The 24,239-nt window shown below is 42.7% G+C and overlaps 1 protein-coding gene across 1 annotated transcript in view; it reads right to left on the reverse strand.

Moving 5' to 3' along the window:
* LOC120026486 (alpha-1-syntrophin-like) overlaps positions 1 to 16,777 on the reverse strand; it is a 63,264-nt gene extending 46,487 nt beyond the window's left edge. Inside the window, exons 1-2 of the mRNA XM_038971368.1 lie at positions 16,495 to 16,777; positions 5,632 to 5,817 (exon numbers count right to left, since the gene is read on the reverse strand). Coding sequence (XP_038827296.1) covers positions 5,632 to 5,817; positions 16,495 to 16,777 — 469 coding nt within the window. The remainder of the gene's footprint in view (positions 1 to 5,631; positions 5,818 to 16,494) is intronic.
* Between the last annotated feature and the right edge of the window lie 7,462 nt (positions 16,778 to 24,239).

The following is a 24,239-nucleotide window of genomic DNA, read 5'->3' on the forward strand; positions in this document are numbered from 1 at the left end:
TGGATTTCCTGAATGCACTAAATGTCATTGACCCTCACCTAACAAGCAACCAACCAAAGATCTGACTAAAAGGTGGCAAAAGAACAGTCTTTATCACTTTATAGCAAAGTAAGTCACGTGGGGCGACTTACTTCGATATCAAGAGATGACTGGAGACTTGTGCTAAATACCTGTGTTCTCTGTTTGTCTGTTGCCAGTTCGTTTTGTTTCGTGAAACCTACCAGCGGTTTTCCCCTTGCGTTTCTCTGTTCTAGTTCTGCCCGGTTTTGACCATTCTGCCCTGAGCCTGCCTGTCGTTCTGTACCTTGCCACACCACACTGGATTATTGACCCCTGCCTGCTCTGACCCTGAGACTGCCTGCCATTCTGGACCTTTTGCACCCTATCTGGATTACTGACCTCTGCCTCCCCTTGACCTGTCATTTTCCCTACCCCTGTACTAGTAATACATTTTGGTTACTTCGACACTGTCTGCATCTGGGTCTTACCTGAAACGTGATAGTTATTTAAAAGTCTGCATGACTTGGTTCTCTTCACAACCATACACATATTATGCATAGCTAAATAACAGGCTATTATTCCGATTATTATTAATCGAATCAAGACTCAAACACATGCAGGACTCTGCCCCATCCACAAAAGCTCTCTTTCTTCTTATTACTTGGGAGCTAGGCTGGGCCATGGGAAAACAGTAGGTTTTTTACCTGCTACACTGGAAGCGTAACTGTTACACTGGAAGGGTAAATCTTTTGGCCAGCAAGAGCAGTGCTTGAGCCACTTTATCAAGGGCTCTCGAGCCTGAGCTGCGTGTAGAAATGTTGAAAATGGAACCAGAGCAGCGCAAGAAATGAATAGGGTTATCTCACGGACTGCAAAAATTACACGTCTAGTGTAGCAGGCCAGATAGGACAACTGACTTCGTCCACTGACCTAAGTAAAGTAAAAGTTTGAATCAAACAGAGCCTTCTATAAAAGCGCCTCTGTGTGGTCATTAGTCGCTTTCTGTGTATGGAGTTGAAAGACAGCTGGACATTTCACCTCTGGCGATATCATGTATCAACACCTTGGGCACTACAATGCCAGAGGAGAGGACTAGTTCAGGGAACAAAGCATGGTGGTCCTTCAAAGGTTAGCGGTTAGCTCCAATTAATTTGTGGGGGGGTAATACCGTAACTGGCTCATCAGCCATTTTGTTGGCACCATCCTTGGTTGCTTTGATGTGGACCACTGAGATAGTGTCATCGAGTTTCACCAGCCAATTTATTTTGATTGACAGGCTAATTAACCAGAAAACCTCTGACAAAACAACCTATGTTTGTCAGCCTGTAGTGATCCGTGTGGCGTTGCTTAGCAGGGAGCTTAACAATTCCCTGTAAACATTTTATATTTTTAACCCTTTAGAAAACCATTCTGAAGAGGAAGTTAGCAACTCTCAACCAAATTCATGTTTATGTATTCTTGCTGTTGGTAAGAAGTTAGAACCAGCCAGTCACTAAGCTTACAGTAAAGCTACAAGCCTTGCTAAGTTGATTACATGTTAGCAGAGGCTAGCCCTGCCGCACGAGAGCTAGGGTCAGGTTAGCTCCGGCTGTTACCTCACACAAGGCTGCGTGGGCACAAAACTGGCACCCAACTGCCAATTAATCAAATTGCGTTGCCTTACTGGCAACCTCAAAAGGAAGAAAAATAGGTAGGACAGCTGCGTGTGCCAAGATGCGGAGGCTCAATTACTTTAGGGAAATATAACAGGCGAGAAATGTCGAAAAAAAGATCAATGTAAAGTCTGCAGCACTGCCCATGTGTCATAAGCCCTGGGGAGTTCTGGCTTTTCTCACTTCGGCCTTTGGAAATAACAGGAACGTCGGGATGAGAGGAATTACCACAGATCCTATAGTGCTTCCCGGTTTCCCAGCCTTCAGGGATTGGGATATGCAGGGAAGGGGAGGGAGGGGTGGACATAGTTGCTCGCCATCACCTGTTGCTTCAGTGAGGGAGTTTGGCTGTGGCTGCAGTTGAAGAACTCTGAGAAGAACATGGAGGACCAGGGGGGAATTTGGCACTGTGGGAAGCTGTGTATGTCACAGAGATGCTTGACCCCTCAGCCTTATTTGTTGGACAAAACACACTTGGCTAGGCCATATTAGCATCATTGTCATGTGGACTGAGAAACACACACACATTTTTGGCATGAACACACATACACACTAAACTACTCATAAGGCACACATGCACACACACATTTTTGTAAACTACTCAGAGGCACATACTTGCACACACACACTCTCTCTCTCTTACACACACACACTCAAATAAAGAGGAACACAGAGGGACTTTTCAAGTGCCCGATTAGTTCGAGGAGAGCAGGGTTGTGGTTGTAATAGCTCCAGAGTTATTTGTCATTGCCTTGTCAGTGTAATGCTTCAATGGTCAACATTTTACAGCCTGGTCTACACTGTCCTCAGAGCCCCATTAGCTATGTGTGAAGGCAGGCTGGGCCGCTCTGTCAGTCGTGACCAGTGTGCCTCGTTAAATGGCTTGGCAGTGGGCACCAGCACATTTCACCCACGGATTTACTGCCATTGCCAGAGACTGGTCCAGTAAAATTCAACTGAAAGTTAGCCTGACAAAGGCCCAGCGCAGTAAAAAACTTTTTTTCCCTGAAATTATGAAAATTATGATAATACCCCTTTAGTGTAAGATTTGTTTGAAAAGACCGCCTGAAATTTCAGCTTGTTTTGGTGGGATGGAGTTTTGGCTTGCCTGGTGACATCGCCAAGTGGTAAATTAGTTAACAGATCAATAAGAAAATGAGTTCCAAACCTCAATGCCAATAACAGCTAGTTTTCGGTTATCCCCTCCCCACTCAGATCACTCCCAGACAGTCCTAGGAATCTATCTTTGCTCGGAAGCTATTTTTATTTATTTTTGACCATAAAAAAAACCCAGTATGGTACTTAATTGCTACCCAGAAATGATTTGATATTGAGATTAAAAAACGGCTGCATTGGTATCACACACATGGTTATAGTAGTTGAGGAACAGTGCTGCGATTGCCAAACTTTCTCACACTTTCTCGCTACTTCCCCATCCGTTGGTCTCTACTGAATACATGTACCGGTAGGCTATGTTTATTATCTCATTAGCAGTAACCAAGGCCACGTCCCAAATGGCACCCTATTCCCTATGTAGTGCACTAAGTAGGTAGTAGCGGGTCTTTTGGGACACAGTCCAAAACCTTTTCACACCGTGGGCTATGTAGGTACCACCTATGGAGCTGAAGCGTACTGGTCTGGTGGGGTTAAGGGAGAGCTCTTCCCTGTCCGCCACCTTACCCTAGAAGCCTCGCATTCTGCCCCACGCCACAGCACATGGTGCACCATCAGCAATCTTGCCCACCCAACCTCCCACGAAGACACACTAAAAACTGCACAAACCTGTGTATGTAAGCTGTGTGTACACACACAGACACACTTTGTCTCTATCTCCTATCCATGTCACGGTGTCACCTCACTGCCACCCAGCCACCCCCTGTGACACCCAGTCGGGCCTGGTTGCCATGTGGAGCATGCTTCCATCCTTCCTCTCCACAGGACGTTGGTGGCACCTTAATTGGGAAGTTCGGGCTCGTGGTGATGGCTGGAGCTGAATGAATGGTATCACACACATGGTTTCTATGCCATTCCATTTGCTCCATTCCAGCCATTATTATGAGCCGTCCTTCCCTCAGCAGCTTCCACTGTTCCCCTCTCTCCCCCTGGTTCACTCTCACTGTGTGGGAACGGTGCCTGGCTGGCTATTGGCAGCAATGAATGCAGTCTCAATAAAGTAGCCTATGTTATATAGTAGTAAGAATATATTGTATTATATTATATTATATTGGATATATTGCAGGTGTGTGCCTATAGTGATAATAGGGTGTGGACACAAAGTATGCCCACATCAAGGGAGCCCCCCCCTCCTCCCTCTCTCTCTCACACACCCTGTTAACTCAGATAGGAAATGAAAGCCAGCTGCGGCTTACTGATTTTATCTGTGATGCTTTGCTGTTATCTGTATCTGACCTTCTCAGGTGTTTATGTCACCGAGTTGGATTGGTTCTTCCATTTCCACGTTGACGGAGGAATGACGGGAATACACCGAAGAGCCTTTCTACTCTCCGCTGAAACCTCTACACTCCTCACATATCTGTGAGTAATGTAATGTAGTAATGTTTGCCCATTATGCCATTTGTCTTAGGCTACATGATCATCACATTATCATCACGAACTCGGTGGTACAATAATCGACAGTAGAACACCACAGGCTTGAAATAGGGATATCTGTTGCAAATGATACAAATCAAATGTCCATTGTAGCTTAAGTTTGACACGAGCGCCATTAAAAGCATTCATTAGGCATAACAGGTAAACAACACATATGCCTGTTTTTGAATCTAATACCAATTCTAGACGTAATTCGTTCTAATAAAACAGTCACGCTGTGGTCAAATGCTCAAGTGGAATTATAACGGCTCATCATGAGGTGTTTGAGCTAAATGTGTGGAAGTGATGTCTTTGTATTTAGTTCAGCACTCTATTTAGTGAAGTGACTTAAATACTCCCGACAATAAAAATGTTCCCAAAGATGCCATATGGAGGGGCTTTCACGAACAAGATGATCTGATTGAACTCGATGGAAAGCTATGGAAGTTCGTGGTTAAGAGGAGCACAGAGGCAGCGTACGAGTACTTCTCTTTCTTTTCCAAGTCATAGAAGTCAGACTGTTATCAAAGGTGCCGCGCTAATAAAATGCCACATCGCCATGACATCAAACAGCTTCTCTGTTGTGAACGCTACAATTCAACAGAACTACCTACAGTTTAGCGCTGTTGTTTACAAACTGGTGGATAATGCAGGCGCTGCAGGTGCAATTCCAGACACGACAAAAGCCTCTCAATAACCTCCCCCACTGCAAAGTCCCGAAACCTCTCGACTCATTTGCTGCCACGTCTGTTCCTCAGGGTGAGTAACCTATGAAATGATTTCTGACATTAATGATCACAGGCCTGGTGGATGAGCTGTCTGACATCAATGCTTTTCTGCTCTAGTGTTGACAGGGCAGAGGGATCTAGAGTGATTTCATCTGCTTGACTGCCGGGCTGTAGAGCACTGTAGCGTTGTGGGACTTAGCCGTAGGGTCTGAAACATTTCCTCTGACGGTCTGTCTCCCTCACATCAATAAACTGGTTTATCCACCCACTGTATACTGTATGTCTCAGTGGGCGATCTAGACTGGACTGGAGAGGTTGGTGGTTTACAGCCTAACTAAACATTACAGAAATCCACTCTCTACGGCCCCCAAAATAAAACTACGGACCGCTCTATCTCAGTGTTCTTAGAGGCTTTTCCTCTAGGTGAGACCTTTCTATTTCTTGGCAGTTGGTCGCTACTTACTGTTCACTCACTCACAATTCATCTTGCTTCTAATTCACTGAAGGAGAAGGAATCTACCTCATGGCTATAAGAGAACCAAAGCAGTACACACCATGCAATTCGGGGCTTGAACCTCTACACCAGTGTCGATAATTGACCTGGTCACGCTAGAACAATTCCTGGAACACCGGCCATGCCTTAATATCCTGGTGTTGCTTACCCTCTAGGATGACTTCTTTGCCCGTCTTTTTCAGGGCCTGCACGGCCTCGTCGTGTGTGGCGTCCCGGAGGTCGGCGCCGTTGACCGACAGGATGGCGTCACCCACGTACAGGGCCTCCGTCTGGTCAGCCGCCAACCCCTTGAAGATCTTCGAGATGAGAATGGGCATTTTGTTCTCTTTTCCACCTGTAAAGTAGGCCGTCATTGTAAGATAAGAATGTGTTCTTAACTGACTTGCCAAGTTAAATAAAGGTTCAATCTAAAAAAATATATAAAGTAGAGCACATGGCATTGGCTCGGTTCATATCAATGAGACACAGTACGCTTCACGTACAAACTACAAAACCAGATGGTTACCGGGCTTAGATTGTGCATGAATATAAAATATTGTGGTCTACAGGATTAGAATACATACTCTTTATCCTAGGGCTTAAAGTAAGTCCCTCCCCACTGGGCACATTAACATTTGGTTTAGTTGTCAACTAATGTGAATTCAACGTGAAATTAACAAAACATTTCACCATGTCATTGGATTTAGGTTAAAACTTTTTGAAAAAAATGTATTCAAAAATTGATTCATTGGGTTGAAATGGCGTGGAAACAATGTTGATTCAACCAGTTTTTGCCCAGTGGATCTGATACTAGTGACTAACATTTGAGGTGTATCTTGGGAATCTTAGAAAGTTTGTTGAAAGTTGTTTAAGAGAAAGGAACGTAGCAATGCACAAGGAAAGTTTAGCTCCATGGGTGTAGGTACTCTTGAGACTGACTAGATTGACTGACAGAACAGAGTTCATAGTACATAAGTAAGTACATAAGACTGCATCACTCGCGACAGTGCTCAACGGTTTAATTTGAAAAGCTGAGCAAGGGACTGGTTTCACATTTAGACTGCAGTTGTAGAGAATACGAGGACACCAGTCATCCACTTTGCCCGGCTGCAGTCCCTTCTCTCTAACAGGATAATGAAGGTCAGTTCATAGGCTGATGAATCTACCCATTCCAGAGGGCCCTTCGTGGGAAATATTGTCAATAATGTCAAGTGCCAGTTGGGTCTCGGCCTTGGGGTGGCTGAGAAATGTTCCGAAAGAGGATTAAATCAAATTAACTCCGAATATATATTTCAAAGGTTGGCTCCCACGGGCGATTCTACGGATTTCATTCATGCATCGTCTTCAGAGACTAGAGCCAGGTGCCCTCAATAAAAGATGCCGGGGCTGACACACCCATGCATCTCAATCACAGTGGCATCGCCACAGACTGCGACTCCCTCCGCTGTCAACATGATCTATGCCTTTTCTGAGTGGGGCTAGCGTTGCACGCCAGTGTGACATTTGATGGTTGTTTGATCAGTGATTGAGATGCAGAAATTATGGCCACCAAATTGAGATTCTGACGCCTGGTGAATTGTGTGGGAGGCGAGAGCAGAAAAAATCCTCAGTGATTCAATTGATAAAAATAGAACTACCAGATAATGTAATCCCAGACTGTAACATCACCAAATCGAAATCACCAAGGAACAAACTCCAAATAGACTTTTAGATTAGATCATGAACAAATCATAGACAATATGCAATATTGGGCTATATGTCATAAACTACATTTAAGCCAATCAACTTGAATATGTGAAATTCGAAAAAAAGAAATCACACTTCTCTTATTATTTTTTTGTCTGAATCATTTCCAATCCCCCTATATATTTTTTGTAAATATTTATACAGTATACACAGTACCAGTCAAAAGTTTGGACACACCCACTCATTCCAGTTTTTCTTTATTTTTACTTTTTTATACATTGTAGAATAATAGTGAAGACATCAAAGCTATGAAATAACACAAATGGAATCATGTAGTAACCATTTTTTTTTTATCAAAATATATTTTAGATTCTTCAAAGTAGTCACCCTTTGCATTGATGACAGCTTTGCACACTCTTGGCATTCTCTCAACCAACTTCACCTGGAATGCTTTTCTAACAGTCTTGAAGGAGTTCCCACATATGCTGAGCACGTGTTGGCTGCTTTTCCTTCACTCCGCGGTCCAACTCATCCCAAATCATCTCAATTAGGTTGAGGTTGGGTGATTGTGGAGGCCAGGTCAGCTGATGCAGCACTCCATCACTCTCCTTGGTCAAATTGCCCTTACACAGCCTGGAGGTGTGTTGGGTCATTGTCCTGTTGAAAAACAAATGATAGTCCCACTAAGCGCAAACCAGATGGGATGGCGTATTGCTGCAGAGTGCTGTGGTAGCCATGCTGGTTAAGTGTGCCATGAATTCTAAATAAATCACAGACAGTGTCACCAGCGAAGCACCCCCACATCATCACAACTCCTCCATACTTCCCGGTGGGAACCACAGGACAGATTTCCCCCGGTCTAATATCCATTGCTCGTGTTTCTTGGCCCAAGCAGGCCTCTTCTTATTATTGGTGTCCTTTAGTAGTGGTTTCCTTGCAGCAATTCGACCATGAAGGCCTGATTCACACAGTCTCCTCTGAACAGTTGCTGCTGAGACGTATCTGTTACTTGAACTCTGTGAAGTATTTATTTGGGCTGCAATTTCTGAGGTGCAGTTAACTCGAATGAACTTATACTCTGCAGCAGAGGTAACTCTGGGTCTTCCTTTTCTGTGGCGGTCCTCATGAGAACCAGTTTCATCATAGCGCCTGATGGTTTTTGTGCGACTTCGTATTATATGTTACGAATTTGCAAAACACAAAATAAGTTTTAATTTTGCAAAATGTATAATATGTTACAAATTTGCAAAATGTATGATATGTAACAAATTCTAGCTAGGTGTTTAATGTCAGCTAGCTAGCTAACATTAGCTAGGCTAGCGGTAAGGGTTAAGGTTAGAGTTAAGGTTAGGGTTATGTTTAGGAGTTAGGTAAAATAGTTAAGGTTAGGGTTAGGGGAAGAGTTAGCTAACATCATAAGTAGTTGTAAAGTGCAATGAACAAAAATATAAATGCAACATGCAAAAAATTCTAATATTTTTCTGAGTTACAGTTCATATAAGGGAATCAGTCAATTGAAATAAATGAATTATGCCCTAACTTATGAATTTCACATGACTGGGAATACAGATATGCATCTGTTGGTCACAGATACCTTAAAAAAAGGTAGGGGTGTGGATCAGAAAACCAGTCAATATCTGGTGTGACCACTATTTGCCTCACGCGACACATCTCATTTGCATAGAGTTGAGCAGGCTGTTGATTGTGGCCTATGGAATGTTGTCCCACTCCTTTTCAATAGCTGTCCGAAGTTGCTGGACATTGGCGGGAACTGGAATACGCTGTCGTACACATCGATCCAGAGCATCCCAAACATGCTAAATAGGTCACATGTCTGGTGAGTAAGCAGGCCATGGAAGAACTGGGACATTTTCAGCTACTTGCAATTGTGTACATATCTTTGTGCCATCTTTGTGCCGTGCATTATCATGCTGAAACATAAGGTGATGGCGGCAGATGAATGGCAATGGGACTCAGGATCTCGTCACGGTATCCCTATGCATTCAAATTGCCATTGTTCATTGTCCGTAGCTTATACATGCCCATACCACAACCCCACCGCCACCATGCGGCACTCTGTTCACAACGTGGACATCAGCAAACCGCTCGCCCACACGACACCATACACGCTGTCTGCCATCTGCCCGGTACAGTTGAAACCAGTACCCACCTGTGAAAACCACACTTCTCCAGCATGCCAGTGGCCATCGAAGGTGAGCATTTGCCCACTGAAGTCGGTTACAACACCGAACTGCAGTCAGGTCAAGACCCTGGTGAGGACGACCAGCTTCTGACAGTTTTTGCAGAAATTCTTCGGTTGTGCAAACCCACAGTTTCATCAGCTGTCCGGGTGGCTGGTCTCAGATGATCCTGCAGGTGAGGAAGCCGGATGTGGAGGTCCTGGGCCGGCATGTTTACAAGTGGTCTGCGGTTGTGAGGCCGGTTGTACATACTGCCAAATTCTCTAAAACGACATTGGAGGAGGCTTATGGTAGAGAAATGAACATTCAATTCGCTGGCAACAGATCTGGTGGACATTCCTGCAGTCAGCATGCCAATTGCAAGCACCCTCAACACTTGAAGACATCTGTGGCGTTGTGTTGTGTGACAAAACTGCACATTTTTGAGTGACCTTGTACTGTCCCCAGCACAAGGTGCACCTGTGTAATGATCATGCTGTTTAATCAGCTTCTTGATATGTCATACTTGTCAGGTGGATGGATTATACTGGCAAGGAAGAAATGCTCACTAACAGGGATGTAAACAAATTTGTGCACAAAATTTGAGAGAAATAAGCGTTTTGTGCATATGGAACATTTCTGGGATCTTTTATTTCAGCTCATGAAACATTGGACCAACACTTTACATGTTGCATTTATATTTTTGTTCTTTAGTGTAGCTAAAAAGTAGTAAGTAGTTGAAAAGTTGCTAATTAGCTAAAATGCTAAAGTTGTCCGTTATGAGATTCGACATTGTCGTTATACACCTGCCCATCCACCCAAAACCAACCACCCTACTTTCGTTTTGCTTAAGGCAAAACATCGGTCTTATGTAACCATACCAAATGTAACATATAATACTAATTTGAGTGTCTCGGATTTACATTTACGTCTAGTCTATGAGAACGAAAAAGGAGGGCCCCAATTGTGTTTCGCTTTGTTACCCTTGAGGGATACAACCAATGCTTATTCAAACTGACTAACTATTTAACATAAGATTTGTTGCATGAACTGAACATCTGAGTTGTGCACTAATTTCTACACACCGGTCTACTTCTACCTATCGTACAGTATATGGTGTCAAAACAAACTTTAGGCCTCAAGCCTATCCGGCCTTAAATGCACTTCGGCACTTTGGACCAAACGCAAGGTCGACTCCATGCCTCCCTCCACCAAACCAGGGTAGGCTTCTGAAAATAAACATCCCAGACAGACTGCTCCACTGCCATCAAATAGCTTTCATCTCAGGCCAATGACAACTGCATTCTGGGAGCTCCTTGTCAGCTGTTCGCATTGTGGTGTCAGCTGGCCGCCTCCTGCCTTTTGCTCGCTCTCTCTCGGCTTGACGTGGCAGCGCCACTCTGTCGAGACAGTGGGGAGTCACCGGTTGGTGGTCGGTTTCACTTATTTAAACAGTTCCAATTGATGTTCAAAGCCGCAAAAAAATATATTTATGTCATTAAATGTTTATGTCATTAGGGGGAGTCATTTTGTAAAAGGGGGCTGAAACTAATACAACACCAGCCACATCATTCCTGCCAAACGGTGAAGCATTTTGCATTGCAGTAGGTCCAGGCCGTCTATCAAAATGGACCACTGTCCTGGGCAGGTTGCCAGAGCGATGAGATGGTCTATGTATACATGCAGACCTTCCAGGAAGTAAATATCACCCCCCCCCCTTTATTCTCTATTATATTGCATTATTTACAACAGCCACGATAAACACAACCATTGATGTTTAACGATGGTGCGTTTTACACAGTGACAGTTAAAAGTTTCAAAACTATGAAAACTATGACTATGAAATAACACATATGGAATCATGTAGTAACCAAAAAAAGTGTCATTGTCCTGTTGAAAACCAAATGATAGTCCCACTAAGCGCAACGCAGATGGGATGGCGTATCGCTGCAGAATACTGTTGTAGCCATGCTGGTTAAGTGTGCCTTGAATTCTAAATAAATCACAGACAGTGTCACCAGCAAAGCATCCCTACACCATTATACCTCCTCCTCCATGCTTCACGTGGGAACCACACATGCTGAGATCACCCGTTCACCTACTCTGCGTCTCACAAAGACACAGAGGTTGGAACCAAAAATCTCAAATTTGGACTCATCAGACCAAAGGACAGATTTCCCTCGGTCTAATGTCCATTGCTCGTATTTATTGGCCCAAGCAATTCTCCTCTTATTATTGGTGTTCTTTAGTAGTTGTTTCTTTGCAGCAATTTGACCATGAAGGCCTGATTGACACAGTCTCCTCTGAACAGTTGATGTTAAGATGTGTCTATTACTTGAACTCTGTGAAGCACTTATTTGGGCTGCAATTTCTGAGGTGCAGTTAACTCTAATGAACTGATCCTCTGCAGCAGAGGTAACTCTGTGTCTTCCTTTCCTGTTGCGTTCCTCATGAGAGCCAGCTTCATCATAGCTCTTGATGGTTTTGCAACTGCACTTTCCGGATTTACTGACCTTCATGTCTTAAAGTATTGATGGACTGTCGTTTCTCTTTGAACTGTTCTTGCCATAATATGGACTTGGTCTTTTACCAAATAGGGCTATCTTCTGTATACCACCCCTACCTTGTCACAACACAACTGATTGGCTCAAACACATTAAGGAAAGAAATTCCACAAATGTACTTTTAACAAGGCACACCTGTTAATTGAAATGCATTCCAGGTGACTACCTCAAGCAGTTGGTTGAGAGAATGCCAAGAGTGTGAAAAGCTGTCATCAAGGCAAAGGGTGGATACTTTGAAGAATCTCAAATATAAATATATTTGTTTAACACTTTTTTGGTTACTACATGATTCCATATGTTATTTCATAGTTTTGATGTCTTCACTATTTTCTACAATGTCGAAAAAAATAAAAATAAAGAAAAACATGAGTAGGTGTGTCCAAACTTTTGACTGGCACTATTGTCATTGGCTATACTGAGTAATTTTCCTAACCAGCTTTGCTGCTGTTTTAACTGAGCACAGGTACAGTGCCTTGCAAAAGTATTCACCCCCTTGGTGTTTTTCCTACTTTGTTGCATTACAACCTGTAATTTAAATCGATTTTTATTTGGATTTCATGTAATGGACATACACAAAATAGTCCAAATTTGTGAAGTAAAATGAAAAAAATAACTTGTTTAAAAAAATGTAAAACGGAAAAGTGGTGCGTGCATATGTATTCACACCTTTGCTATGAAGCTCCTAAATAGATCTGGTGCAACCAATTACCTTCAGAAGTCACATAATTAGTTAGATTGCACACAGGTGGACTTTATTTAAGTGTCACATGATCTGTCACATGATCTCAGTAAATATACACCTGTTCTGAAAGGCCTCAGAGTCTGCAACACCACTAAGCAAGGGGCACCACCAAGCAAGCAGCACCATGAAGACCAAGGAGCTCTCCAAACAGGTCAGGGACAAAGTTGTGGAGAAGTACAGATCAGTGTTGGGTTATAAAAAAATAACCAAAACTTTGAACATCTCACTGAGCACCATTAAATCCATTATTAAAGAATGGAAAGAATATGGCACCACAACAAACCTGCCACGCACCAGGCAAGGAGGGCATTAATCAGATGCAACAAAGAGACCAAAGATAACCCTATAGGAGTTGCAAAGCTCCACAGCGGAGATTGGAGTATCTGTCCATAGGACCACTTTAAGCCGTACACTCCACAGAGCTGGGCTTTACGGATGAGTGGGCAGAAAAAAGCCATTGCTTAAAGAAAAAAATAGCCAAAAGGCATGTGGGAGACTCCACAAACATATGGAAGAAGGTACTCTGGTCAGATGAGACTAAAATTTAGCTTTTTGGCCATCAAGGAAAAGACTATATCTAGGGCAAACCCAACACCTCTCATCACTCCGAGAACACCATCCCCACAGTGAAGCATGGTAGTGGCAGCATCCTGCTGTGTGGGTGTTTTTCATCGGCAGGGACTGGGAAACTGGTCAGAATTGAAGGAATGATGGATGGAAATTATTGAGGGAAACCTGTTTCAGTCTTCCAGAGATTTGAGACTGGGATGGAGGTTCACCTTCCAGCAGGACAATGACCCTAAGCGTACTGCTAAAGCAACATTCAAGTGGTTTAAGGGGAAACATTTAAATGTCTTGGAATGGCCTAGTCAAAGCCCAGACCTCAATCCAACTGAGAATCTGTGGTATGACTTAAAGATTGCTGTATACCAGCGGAACCCATCCAACTTGAAGGAGCTGGAGCAGTTTTGCCTCAAAGAATGGGCAAAAATCCCAGTGGTTAGATGTGCCAAGCTTATAGCGACATACTCCAAGAGACTTGCAGCTGTAACTGTAGCTAATGTTAACTAGCCAACGTTTCCCATGAAAGGAAGTTAGGCTAGTGAGCAAGCATTTTAGCCAGGTAGCCTAGGACAACAAAAAATAAAAGCGTGTAGTGTATGACAGAGTCATAGACCGTTTCGTCAACATGAAAGAGAGGAGGATGGCATTGGCATTTCTCTACAAGTAGGGTGAGTCAACATGTTTTTCTACTTGCACAAATGCATGCACGAAAACACACACACAGAAATCAGAACCATGGACAGCTGCGCCATATTTAGCTTACGTTGATTGGACTAAATTATTTTTGGTATCTTGTAGTTGTCACTGTATTAGACTAAGCATAGGTGATTTGATTATGTTGAAATGTTGAAGTTGAAATGGTTTTGGACTAGTGCAGGCAGCTCCTGTTTTCTTTGCGACTTGCGGTAACTCTCCATGGTCCTAAATCAATAGTTATTTATTAGTCCGAAAAGGTCAGAAACATTACCTTGCCTGACCTTGCTGTAGATCATGTAACTGTTTGTTACATGCAATATGCTTTGTGGACTTCACCGGACAGAGGTTGCGCTCCGGTTTTGTGATGAAACAAAAGTGTCGTTGAATTTATTCCGCCACTGTGTTTTCTTTTGTCTCGGCCTTATGCCTATATATCACGGCGTCAAGGCATATGAACTAACAGGTTATCGAGCAAACAACACAGTTATCACAACACATAGCTTGTAATATGGCTTTTTTCCCTGGCTTGGCTTCCCCAGTGATTTTACCCACACACCGCTACTGCTCTTCACAAACAAACAAACAAGCACACACCTTCTTAAGCTCAAACAGGAGTAGGGATGTATTCTTAGAAATACAGTATTTTCAGCTTGAGACCTCAAAAGTCTTACTTTTCCTACAAGCATGTTCCATCACCTTATCTGATTGCATGTGCATACTACAACAGTGTACAATACATAGTCACAAGGCTACATTAGATTGAAAGGGTGCGTCTCAAAGGGGTTTGTTGACCTGCTTTTCCATCGCGATCATGCAGGAAGCAGTTAGATGATTTGTTTCCTAATCACAAGTTTGAGCCATAACGTTGACTGTGGAATACTCCAAAAAGACCATGGGATACACTGAGTACAAAACATTAGGAACACCTTCCTAATATTGAGTTGCACCCATTTTGCCCTCAGAACAGCCTCAATTCGTCGGGCTACGAACTCTACAAGGTGTCAAAACCGTTCCGCAGGGATGCTGGCCCATGCTGTGTCAAGTTGGCTGGATGTCCTTTGGGTGGTGGACCATTCTTGAAACACACAGGAAACTGTTGAGCGGGAAAAAACCCAGTACCGCTGCAGTTCTTGGACTTAAATCTTTTGTCTTACACATTCACCCTCTGAATGGCACACATACACAATCCACATGTCAATTGTCTCAAGGCTTAAGAATCCTTCTTTAACCTGTCTCCTCCCCTTCATCTACACTGATTGAAGTGTATTTAAGAGGTGACCTCAAAAAGTGATCATAGCTTTCACCTGGATTCACCTGGTCAGTCTATGTCGTGGAAAGAGCTGCCGTTCCTAATGTTTTGTACATTCAGTGTATGTGGAGACATTTTGATGTTGGTAATAACTTGTGAACACAATCATTAAAAGAAAAGCAGGTCACCTAATAAATAGATGTCCTAATTCAATTAGACATGCAGACCGTACTTTTGTGATGTAGCAGCTGTGCCAAATCATCTTAAATGTCAGCTTTTTGTATGGACATCAGGCTCCTTGTTCCCATGGGACTACATTAGGCAACATTTCACTCCCAGGACATCATGTAACTATTTAACAGTGGTGCTTGTATAACATCAGCTCGTATTTCTATACGAAGAGTTTACTATATGCCATTATTGCACAGCAGCATGGCAGATAGGCTACCTTTCTCTTGAAGTTACCATGCATCCTGACAAACTTTCTTGGTGGGCTATATTCACCCTATCATAACATGTTTAGGGGAGAGAATCGGGTCGTCAAAATAACATTCAGAGAAATAGAGTTGGTTGCACGGTTTACTGGAATAGCTTCCAATAGCTTTATTGGTGAGAACAGTTTGAGATGTTTTTTCAAAAGGTTCCGCTGTTGAACAACTTAGGCTATCACAAACAGCCTAGTCTACTGCACTGCAGCATGAAACAGCCTAGTCTAGTGCACTACAGAATGGCCTTTTCTCAATTATTAAGCGAATGGAAGAGTGTCCTCCCCTCGATAAACACCTTTCATCTATGATAGTCATGTGTATCCTACCCAAGTTCTTCCTGGAATTGTTTTTAAATCTGCCACACCTCATTTGAATCAGCTTTTGTTTTGTGTGAGGAGAAAAGCATGTACACGTTTAAAAACAATATGCTACTTATCATTTTATCTATAAAATATCTTGCACAACAAGTATTATTATTTATTTTTGTATCACTTTACACATTTATTTTGGGATTCCACCCTGTAAATGAAATTTGCCTGATGACAACCAAGTCTCATTTCATACAAGCGCATTTTCTCCCAACGTTCACTCTCGCAACCGCTCCTCGATTACCTTCAAAAGGAGTCGAGAGGACTGAGGAAAGCGGACGCGGGAGTTGAACAAATCCAATTGAGAAAAGACCCATGGAAAAACTTCAACCCAATTACTGACCTTCGAAGAGTTGAAGTCTTCGGTGAGGGATGTTGGTACTTTCAATGTTTAAGTCCAACGCAAGTGTCGAGTAGCTTACATTGTTAAACTTGAAAAACGGACCAAATAAATGTTTTACAGTGTCGTTTGATTACGCACTACATTGAACCTACCTTTAATACTAATTCCAAGTCCTCCCACATCTTGCTTGGTAACTCGCACCGTGCGCTTAACGTTGGTGATTGTTTCTGGGACCGGAGAGGAGCTGAGGTTGCCTGGGTCTCCGTTAATGGCACCGGCGGGAGTTGGGTTGGGTTTAACTATGTCTTCGGCGACCTCTCCGGGGCTCACGGTTAAAGTCTCCTCCGTAAGTGTGGCTAATACACGGATCCAACGGTCCACGGTAACTCGAAGTTCTAACAGTCCCGTTTTCTGTGCCTTCATCGTGGCAGCCATGTTCAACACATTCCTGGAATAACTCTAGACGGGTTGGCACTCGGTAGTCGTGTAAAGAGATATGGGTGGGGGAGATGCCAAGAGGCGCAGCCCCCTCCTCCAACTCTCTCTCTCTCTCTCTCTCTCTCTCCTCTTCAAAGAGGTTTAGCCTAGTACTCTCTACCAAGTATTGAAGTTAATTGAGCACAATACGATTACCAAAGATAAAGGGGAGATTTTTTTTTCATTAATTAAGTTTAAGCAGTGGCCAACATACTTTTTGTAAGTGGTGGGAAAAGTACCCAATTCTAAAATTAAAGATATCTTAACAGAATGACTCAAGTAAAAGTGAAAGTCACCCTGTAAAATACTACTTGAGTAAAAGTATAAAAGTATTTGGTTTTAAATATACTTAAGTATATATACAAAAGTAAATGTATTTGCTACAATGTACTTAAGTATCAAAAGTAAAAGTATAAAAAATATCTAATTCCTTATATAAAGCAAACCAGATGGCATAATTTTATTTTTATTTACGGATAACCAGAGGCACACTCTAACACTCAGACAGCATTTATAAACAAAGCATGTTTGTTTAGTGAGTCCGCCAATCAGGATTACCAGGGATACAGTTGAAGTCGGAAGTTTACATACACCTTAGCCAAATACATTTAAACTCAGTTTTTCACAATTCCTGACATAGTAATAATTCCCAGTCTTTGGTCAGTTAGGATCACCACATTATTTTAAGAATGTGAAATGTCAGAATAATAGTAGAGAGAATGTTTTATTTATTTCATCACATTGCCAGTGGGTCAGAAGTTTACATACACTCAATTAGTATTTGGTAGCATTGCCATTAAATTGTTTAACTTGGGTCAAATGTTTCGGGTAGCCTTCCACAAGCTTCCCACAATAAATTGGGTGAATTTTGGCCCATTCCTCCTGACAGAGCTGGTGTAACTGAGTCAGGTTTGTAGGCCTCCTTGCTCGCACATGCTTTTTCAGTTCTGCACACACATTTTCTATAGGATTGAGGTCAGGGCTTTGTGATGGCCACACCAATACCTTGACTTTGTTGTCCTTAAGCCATTTTGCCACAACTTTGGAAGTATGCTTGGGGTCATTGTCCATTTGGAAGACTCATTTGCGACCAAGCTTTAACTACCTGACTGATGTCTTGAGATGTTGCTTCAATATATGCACATAATTTTCCTGCCTCATGATGCCATCTATTTTGTGAAGTGCACCAATCCCTCCTGCAGCAAAGCACCCCCACAACATGATGCTGCCACCCCATTCTTCACAGTTGGGATGGTGTTCTTCGGCTAGCAAGCATCCCCCTTTTTCCTCCAAACATAATGATGGTCATTATGGCCAAACAGTTCTATTTTTGTTTCATCAGACCAGAGGACATTTCTCCAAAAAGTACAATATTTTTCCCCATGTGCAGTTGCAAACCGTAGTCTGGCTTTTTTATGGCGGTTTTGGAGCAGTGACTTCTTCCTTGCTGAGCGGCCTTTCAGGTTATGTCGATATAAGACTCATTTTACTGTGGATATAGATACCTGTTTCCTCCAGCATCTTCATAAGGTCCTTTGTTGTTGTTCTAAGATTGATTTGCACCTTTCGCACCAAAGTATGTTCATCTCTAGGAGACAGAACATGTCCCCTTCCTGAGCGGTATGACTGCTGCGTGGTCCCATGGTGTTTATACTTGCGTACTGTTGTTTGTACAGATGAACGTGATACCTTCAGGTGTTTGGAAATTGCTCCCAAGCATGAACCAGACTTGTGGAGGTCTACAATTTTTTTTCTGAGGTCTTGGCTGACTTCTTTAGATTTTTCCTTGATGTCAAGCAAAGAGGCACTGCGTTTGAAGGTAGGCCTTGAAATACAACCACAGGTACACCTCCAATTGACTCAAATGAAGTCAATTAGCCTATCAGAAGCTTCTAAAGCCATGACATAATTTTCTGAAAATGTTCAAACTGTTTAAAGGCACAGTCAATTTAGTGTATGAAATCTTCTGACCCACTGGAATTATGATATAGTGAAATAATCTGTCTGTAAACAATTGTTGGAAAAATTACTTGTGTCATGCACAAAGTAGATGTCCTAACCGACTTGCCAAAACTATGGTTTGTTAACAGGAAATTTGTAGAGTGGTTGAAAAATGAGTTTTAATGACTCCAACCTAAATGTATGTAAACTTCCGACTTCAACTGTAAGTGTGTGAATTGGACCATTTCTGTCCTGCTAAGCATTCAAAATGTAACCAGTACTTTTGGGTGTCAGGGAAAATGTATGGAGTAAAAAGTATATTATTTTCTTTAGGAATGTAGTAAAGTAAAAGTAGTAAAAAATATAAATAGTAAAGTTCAGATACCCCAAAAAACTACTTTAAAGTATTTTTACTAAAGTACCTTACTCCACTGCTTTTTGTGAAAGAAAATAGTTTTTTTGTGTGCTGGACTTTCATAATTCACAATAAGACCATTATAAAGTCTTATAAATCATTCTATGAACAGACATCACAAGTTACCATGAATTAATTTATTGTTTGAATAATAGTTTGTAACAATAATGATATCAGAACAATGCTGCAATGCAGTAGCCTACCTATTTCTGTTTTTGATGGGTGAAACGTTATCTTTGACCTTACCCTATTTTCCCATGATTTGGGTTAGATGTTTTCTCAAATAAAAGATTGATATCATGTTATAACTCGTTCATTACCCTTTTATGAAACAAACATGATGTGTATGGTGTTGCATTGTACCTAATGGGGATTGGTGTAGATCTAAATATCCCAATACCTTTAGTAGAAATGTATTACAATACAATCACATTTTAGTGATAATACACTGCTCAAAAAAATAAAGGGAACACTAAAATAACACATCCTAGATCTGAATGAATGAAATATTCTTATTAAATACTTTTTTCTTTACATAGTTGAATGTGCTGACAACAAAATCACACAAAAATGATCAATGGAAATCAAATTTATCAACCCATGGAGGTCTGGATTTGGAGTCACACTCAAAATTAAAGTGGAAAAACACACTACAGGCTGATCCAACTTTGATGTAATGTCCTTAAAACAAGTCAAAATGAGGCTCAGTAGTGTGTGTGGCCTCCACGTGCCTGTATGACCTCCCTACAACGCCTGGGCATGCTCCTGATGAGGTGGCGGATGGTCTCCTGAGGGATCTCCTCCCAGACCTGGACTAAAGCATCCGCCAACTCCTAGACAGTCTGTTGGTGGATGGAGCGAGACATGATGTCCCAGATGTGCTCAATTGGATTCAGGTCTGGGGAACGGGCGGGCCAGTCCATAGCATCAATGCCTTCCTCTTGCAGGAACTGCTGACACACTCCAGCCACATGAGGTCTAGCATTGTCTTGCATTAGGAGGAACCCAGGGCCAACCGCACCAGCATATGGTCTCACAAGGGGTCTGAGGATCTCATCTCGGTACCTAATGGCAGTCAGGCTACCTCTGGCGAGCACATGGAGGGCTGTGCGGCCCCCCAAAGAAATGCCACCCCACACCATGACTGACCCACCGCCAAACCGGTCATGCTGGAGGATGTTGCAGGCAGCAGAACGTTCTCCACGGCGTCTCCAGACTCTGTCACGTCTGTCACGTGCGTGTGAACCTGCTTTCATCTGTGAAGAGCACAGGGCGCCAGTGGCGAATTTGCCAATCTTGGTGTTCTCTGGCAAATGCCAAACGTCCTGCACGGTGTTGGGCTGTAAGCACAACCCCCACCTGTGGACGTTGGGCCCTCATACCACCCTCATGGAGTCTGTTTCTGACCGTTTGAGCAGACACATGCACATTTGTGGCCTGCTGGAGGTCATTTTGCAGTGCTCTGGCAGTGCTCCTGTAACGGATGTGAAATGGCTAGCTAGTTAGCGGGTACGCGCTAGTAGCGTTTCAATCAGTTACGTCACTTGCTCGGAAATCTAGATGTAGTGTTGCCCCTTGCTCTGCAAGGGCCGTGGCTTTTGTGGAGCGATGGGTAACAACGCTTCGTGGGTGACTGTTGTTGATGTGTGCAGAGGGTCCCTGGTTCGCGCCCGTGTCGGGGCGAGGGGACGGTTTAAAGTTATACTGTTACATTGATGCTGTTGACCCGGATCACTGGTTGCTGCGGGAAAAGGAGGAGGTTGAAAGGGGGGTGAGTGTAACGGATGTGAAATGGCTAGCTAGTTAGCGGGTACGCACTAGTAGCGTTTCAATCAGTTACGTCACTTGCTCTGAAACCTAGATGTAGTGTTGCCCCTTGCTCTGCAAGGGCCGCGGCTTTTGTGGAGCGATGGGTAACGACGCTTCGTGGGTGTCAGTTGTTGATGTGTGCAGAGGGTCCCTGGTTCGCGCCCGAGGTTGGGGCGAGGGGACGTACTAAAGTTATACTGTTACACTCCTCCTTGCACAAAGGCGGAGGTAGCGGTCCTGCTGCTGGGTTGTTGCCCTCCTACGGCCTCCTCAACGTCTCCTGATGTACTGGCCTGTCTCCTGGTAGCGCCTCCATGCTCTGGACACTACGCTGACAGACACAGCAAACCTTCTTGCCACAGCTCACATTGATGTGCCATCCTGGATGAGCTGCACTACCTGAGCCACTTGTGTGGGTTGTAGACTCCGTCTCATGCTACCACTAGAGTGAAAGCACCGCCAGCATTCAAAAGTGACCAAAACATCAGCCAGGAAGCATAGGAACTGAGAAGTGGTCTGTGGTCACCACCTGCAGAACCACTCCTTTATTGGGGGTGTCTTGCTAATTGCCTATAATTTCCACCTGTTGTCTATTCCATTTGCACAACAGCATGTGAAATTTATTGTCAATCAGTGTTGCTTCCTAAGTGGACAGTTTGATTTCACAGAAGTGTAATTGACTTGGAGTTACATTGTGTTGTTTAAGTGTTCCCTTTATTTTTTTGAGCAGTGTATTTAATTTGCCCATCACCACCCCTCTATGCTTCCAGAGGGCAACTTTATATCATTAATTTACATAGCCTATTAGTCCACTACAGTTTTTCACCTCAAAAGGTTAAGAAGTAACATGATATGTATCCATTTTCGTTTTAGCATTGGAAAAGACACATTAAATGAACTAAGTGAAGCATATGCCTACTTTATTAAAGTGCTGAGAAAGAGCAAGCCAGTTCACTTTCAGATTAAAATTGCCAGTGTAATAGGATCATCAATAACCTATAAACTGTTTATAGAAGACAACCATCTCACTAGTCCTATACAGTATTTGTGAAAGGCAGAAGCAGCACCCTATTCACCATTGGACCCCAATTAGCCCTGGTGAAAAGTAGTGCACTCCCTATATAAGGAATTACATTTGGGATGCAGACTATATTGACCGCTTCTTGGGCTCTTAGCATATGGCCCTTCCTCAAAACGAGTTAACACCGTACTGTAAATGAGGTAATATAGGGCTCTGAAAACTGAATCAATACCAACCCTATCTGCCAACTATTCCAAAGAGCCTGACACAGACAAACTGTAAATCCCTGAGGGGTGAGAAGAGTGAGCTCTTAGTAGATCAGACAGACAGAGGGCCTGTCCCAAATGGCACCCTATTCCTTATTAAGTGCACTACTTTTGACCAGGGCCCTATAGAGCTCTGGTCAAAAGTAGTACCCTACATATAGTCCATGAGCCAGACCCCCAAATTTGGGCTGTCAGGCTCACTTGGGGTGATGTTTCATAGGGATCTTTTTTAAGGTTTATGTCCCTAGAGTTGGAAAATGTGTGATAGCAGTACAGCAATGGTAGCTTTGTGTGTGTTATCAGTATCACTCCTTTCATCCCTCCATCCCATTCACAAACAATGTCATTATACAAGAATGTATTTCTTACTTATACCCTTTTATCATAAAGCATTAGAAGGCTTAGATTCACAGCTATCCATCAGACATATTTTCAGAATGTACATGTAGGGTACATAGCAGAATTATCTGTATAAATGTCTTTAAATAGGAAACCCTGATACATTTCTAACTTTATTTTACAAGTGGTTCTGAAAGGTCATGAAATTACCATTCAAATTATATATAATATAACTAACTTTAAAAGCACCAGCTAAAACTATTGTTTAAAAGTTGCCTATAATGTGCAATTGACATTCGAATGTTGGAAGCTTAGCCATAGAATTCCATGTAAAGGGGCAGCTATGTTTTTGGATTGTAACTTTGGTGATTGAGGCACCAAATTGCACACTCAAAGCTAGAACAGGGTTTAAAAAAGATTTGTAGATACAAGAAGGCAATCACAGAATTCACACATTAAAGGGAAATGGAAACGCTTTAGGAAGTAAATCAAAGCAAAGACATGTATTCAATCCACTAATACTAAACATGTGCATTTAACATAAAAACATCTCTATATTTAGTATTTTGATCGTCGACAAGGTTTATTTGAGCTATGGTCATCGCCATTTAATAAATTAAATTAACTTGCCATAGTAATGACTGACACCATTGCGTCCTGCCAAGAATCAGCTAATTGTCTGTGGTATTGAGTTTTCGCGCAGAGTGAATCGAAGAGAGTGAGGTTAGGTGCGGACAACGAAGGTGGCAACAACGAGGTAATTAAAATATGAACTGTATAGCACCAGGCTGTAGGAATTGGCTCCAAAGAAATCCCTCGGTAAGCTACCATCGGCTGCTCAAGGACCCACAACTTTTGAAGAAGTGGCTCCATGTCCTGAAAAGGAAGAACGTGTCAGCTCGAGCTAGCAGGATCTGCAGCCAGCACTTCGCGGAGGAAGACTTTGCGATGAAGTGCACTTTCGATGCGGCAGCTGGGAGTTTCCGAATGGAAAGGAGTCATAGGCCTACGTTGAAGCTCTCTGCTTCCCCTCAATTTTAAATTTCGAAGGTTATGGTGTAGGGGTTACCAACCGACCATCATCAACATCGCTGACTTCGGTTTCGGAGTCAAACAAAAGCCGAACTAAAAGGAGTCAATGGAGCCTGAGGTAACGTTAACCGTTCATGAGCCATGACGGTTGTTGACTAGGCTAGCGTTAGACACTGGACAACCTTGTTTCAACTCTAGTTGAAGGTAACTAATTGCGTCTGAAGTATTTTGTGTAACACCCCCCAGCAAACTAACATAACTCAACTGCAACTAAAATTGCAACACAGTTTCTCTGTGTAGCCCTGTTATTAGGTAACTAGCTACTGTAGCTAGCTTCCACCTCATATGATCAAGTACTGTAGTACATTTTGTTGACAGTTTTGTTTTTTGAATGTTTTGTTAGCTAATGTTTGCTGAAAAATAAATGTCCCTGTACTGGCTGTGTGTTGCCATAGCATACAAGACAGGTAGCTTGTTAACGCCAACTGATATATTTGGGTTCAGTTGTGTTAGGGTTGCGAAAGTTCAACTGAGATAGGAACAGTAGCACACCTGAACTTGGTTAAAATAATTGTTTAATTCAAAAGTTAATAAATG

This window comes from Salvelinus namaycush, chromosome 2 (assembly GCF_016432855.1).
Source record: "Salvelinus namaycush isolate Seneca chromosome 2, SaNama_1.0, whole genome shotgun sequence".
NCBI classification, from domain to species: Eukaryota; Metazoa; Chordata; class Actinopteri; order Salmoniformes; family Salmonidae; genus Salvelinus; species Salvelinus namaycush.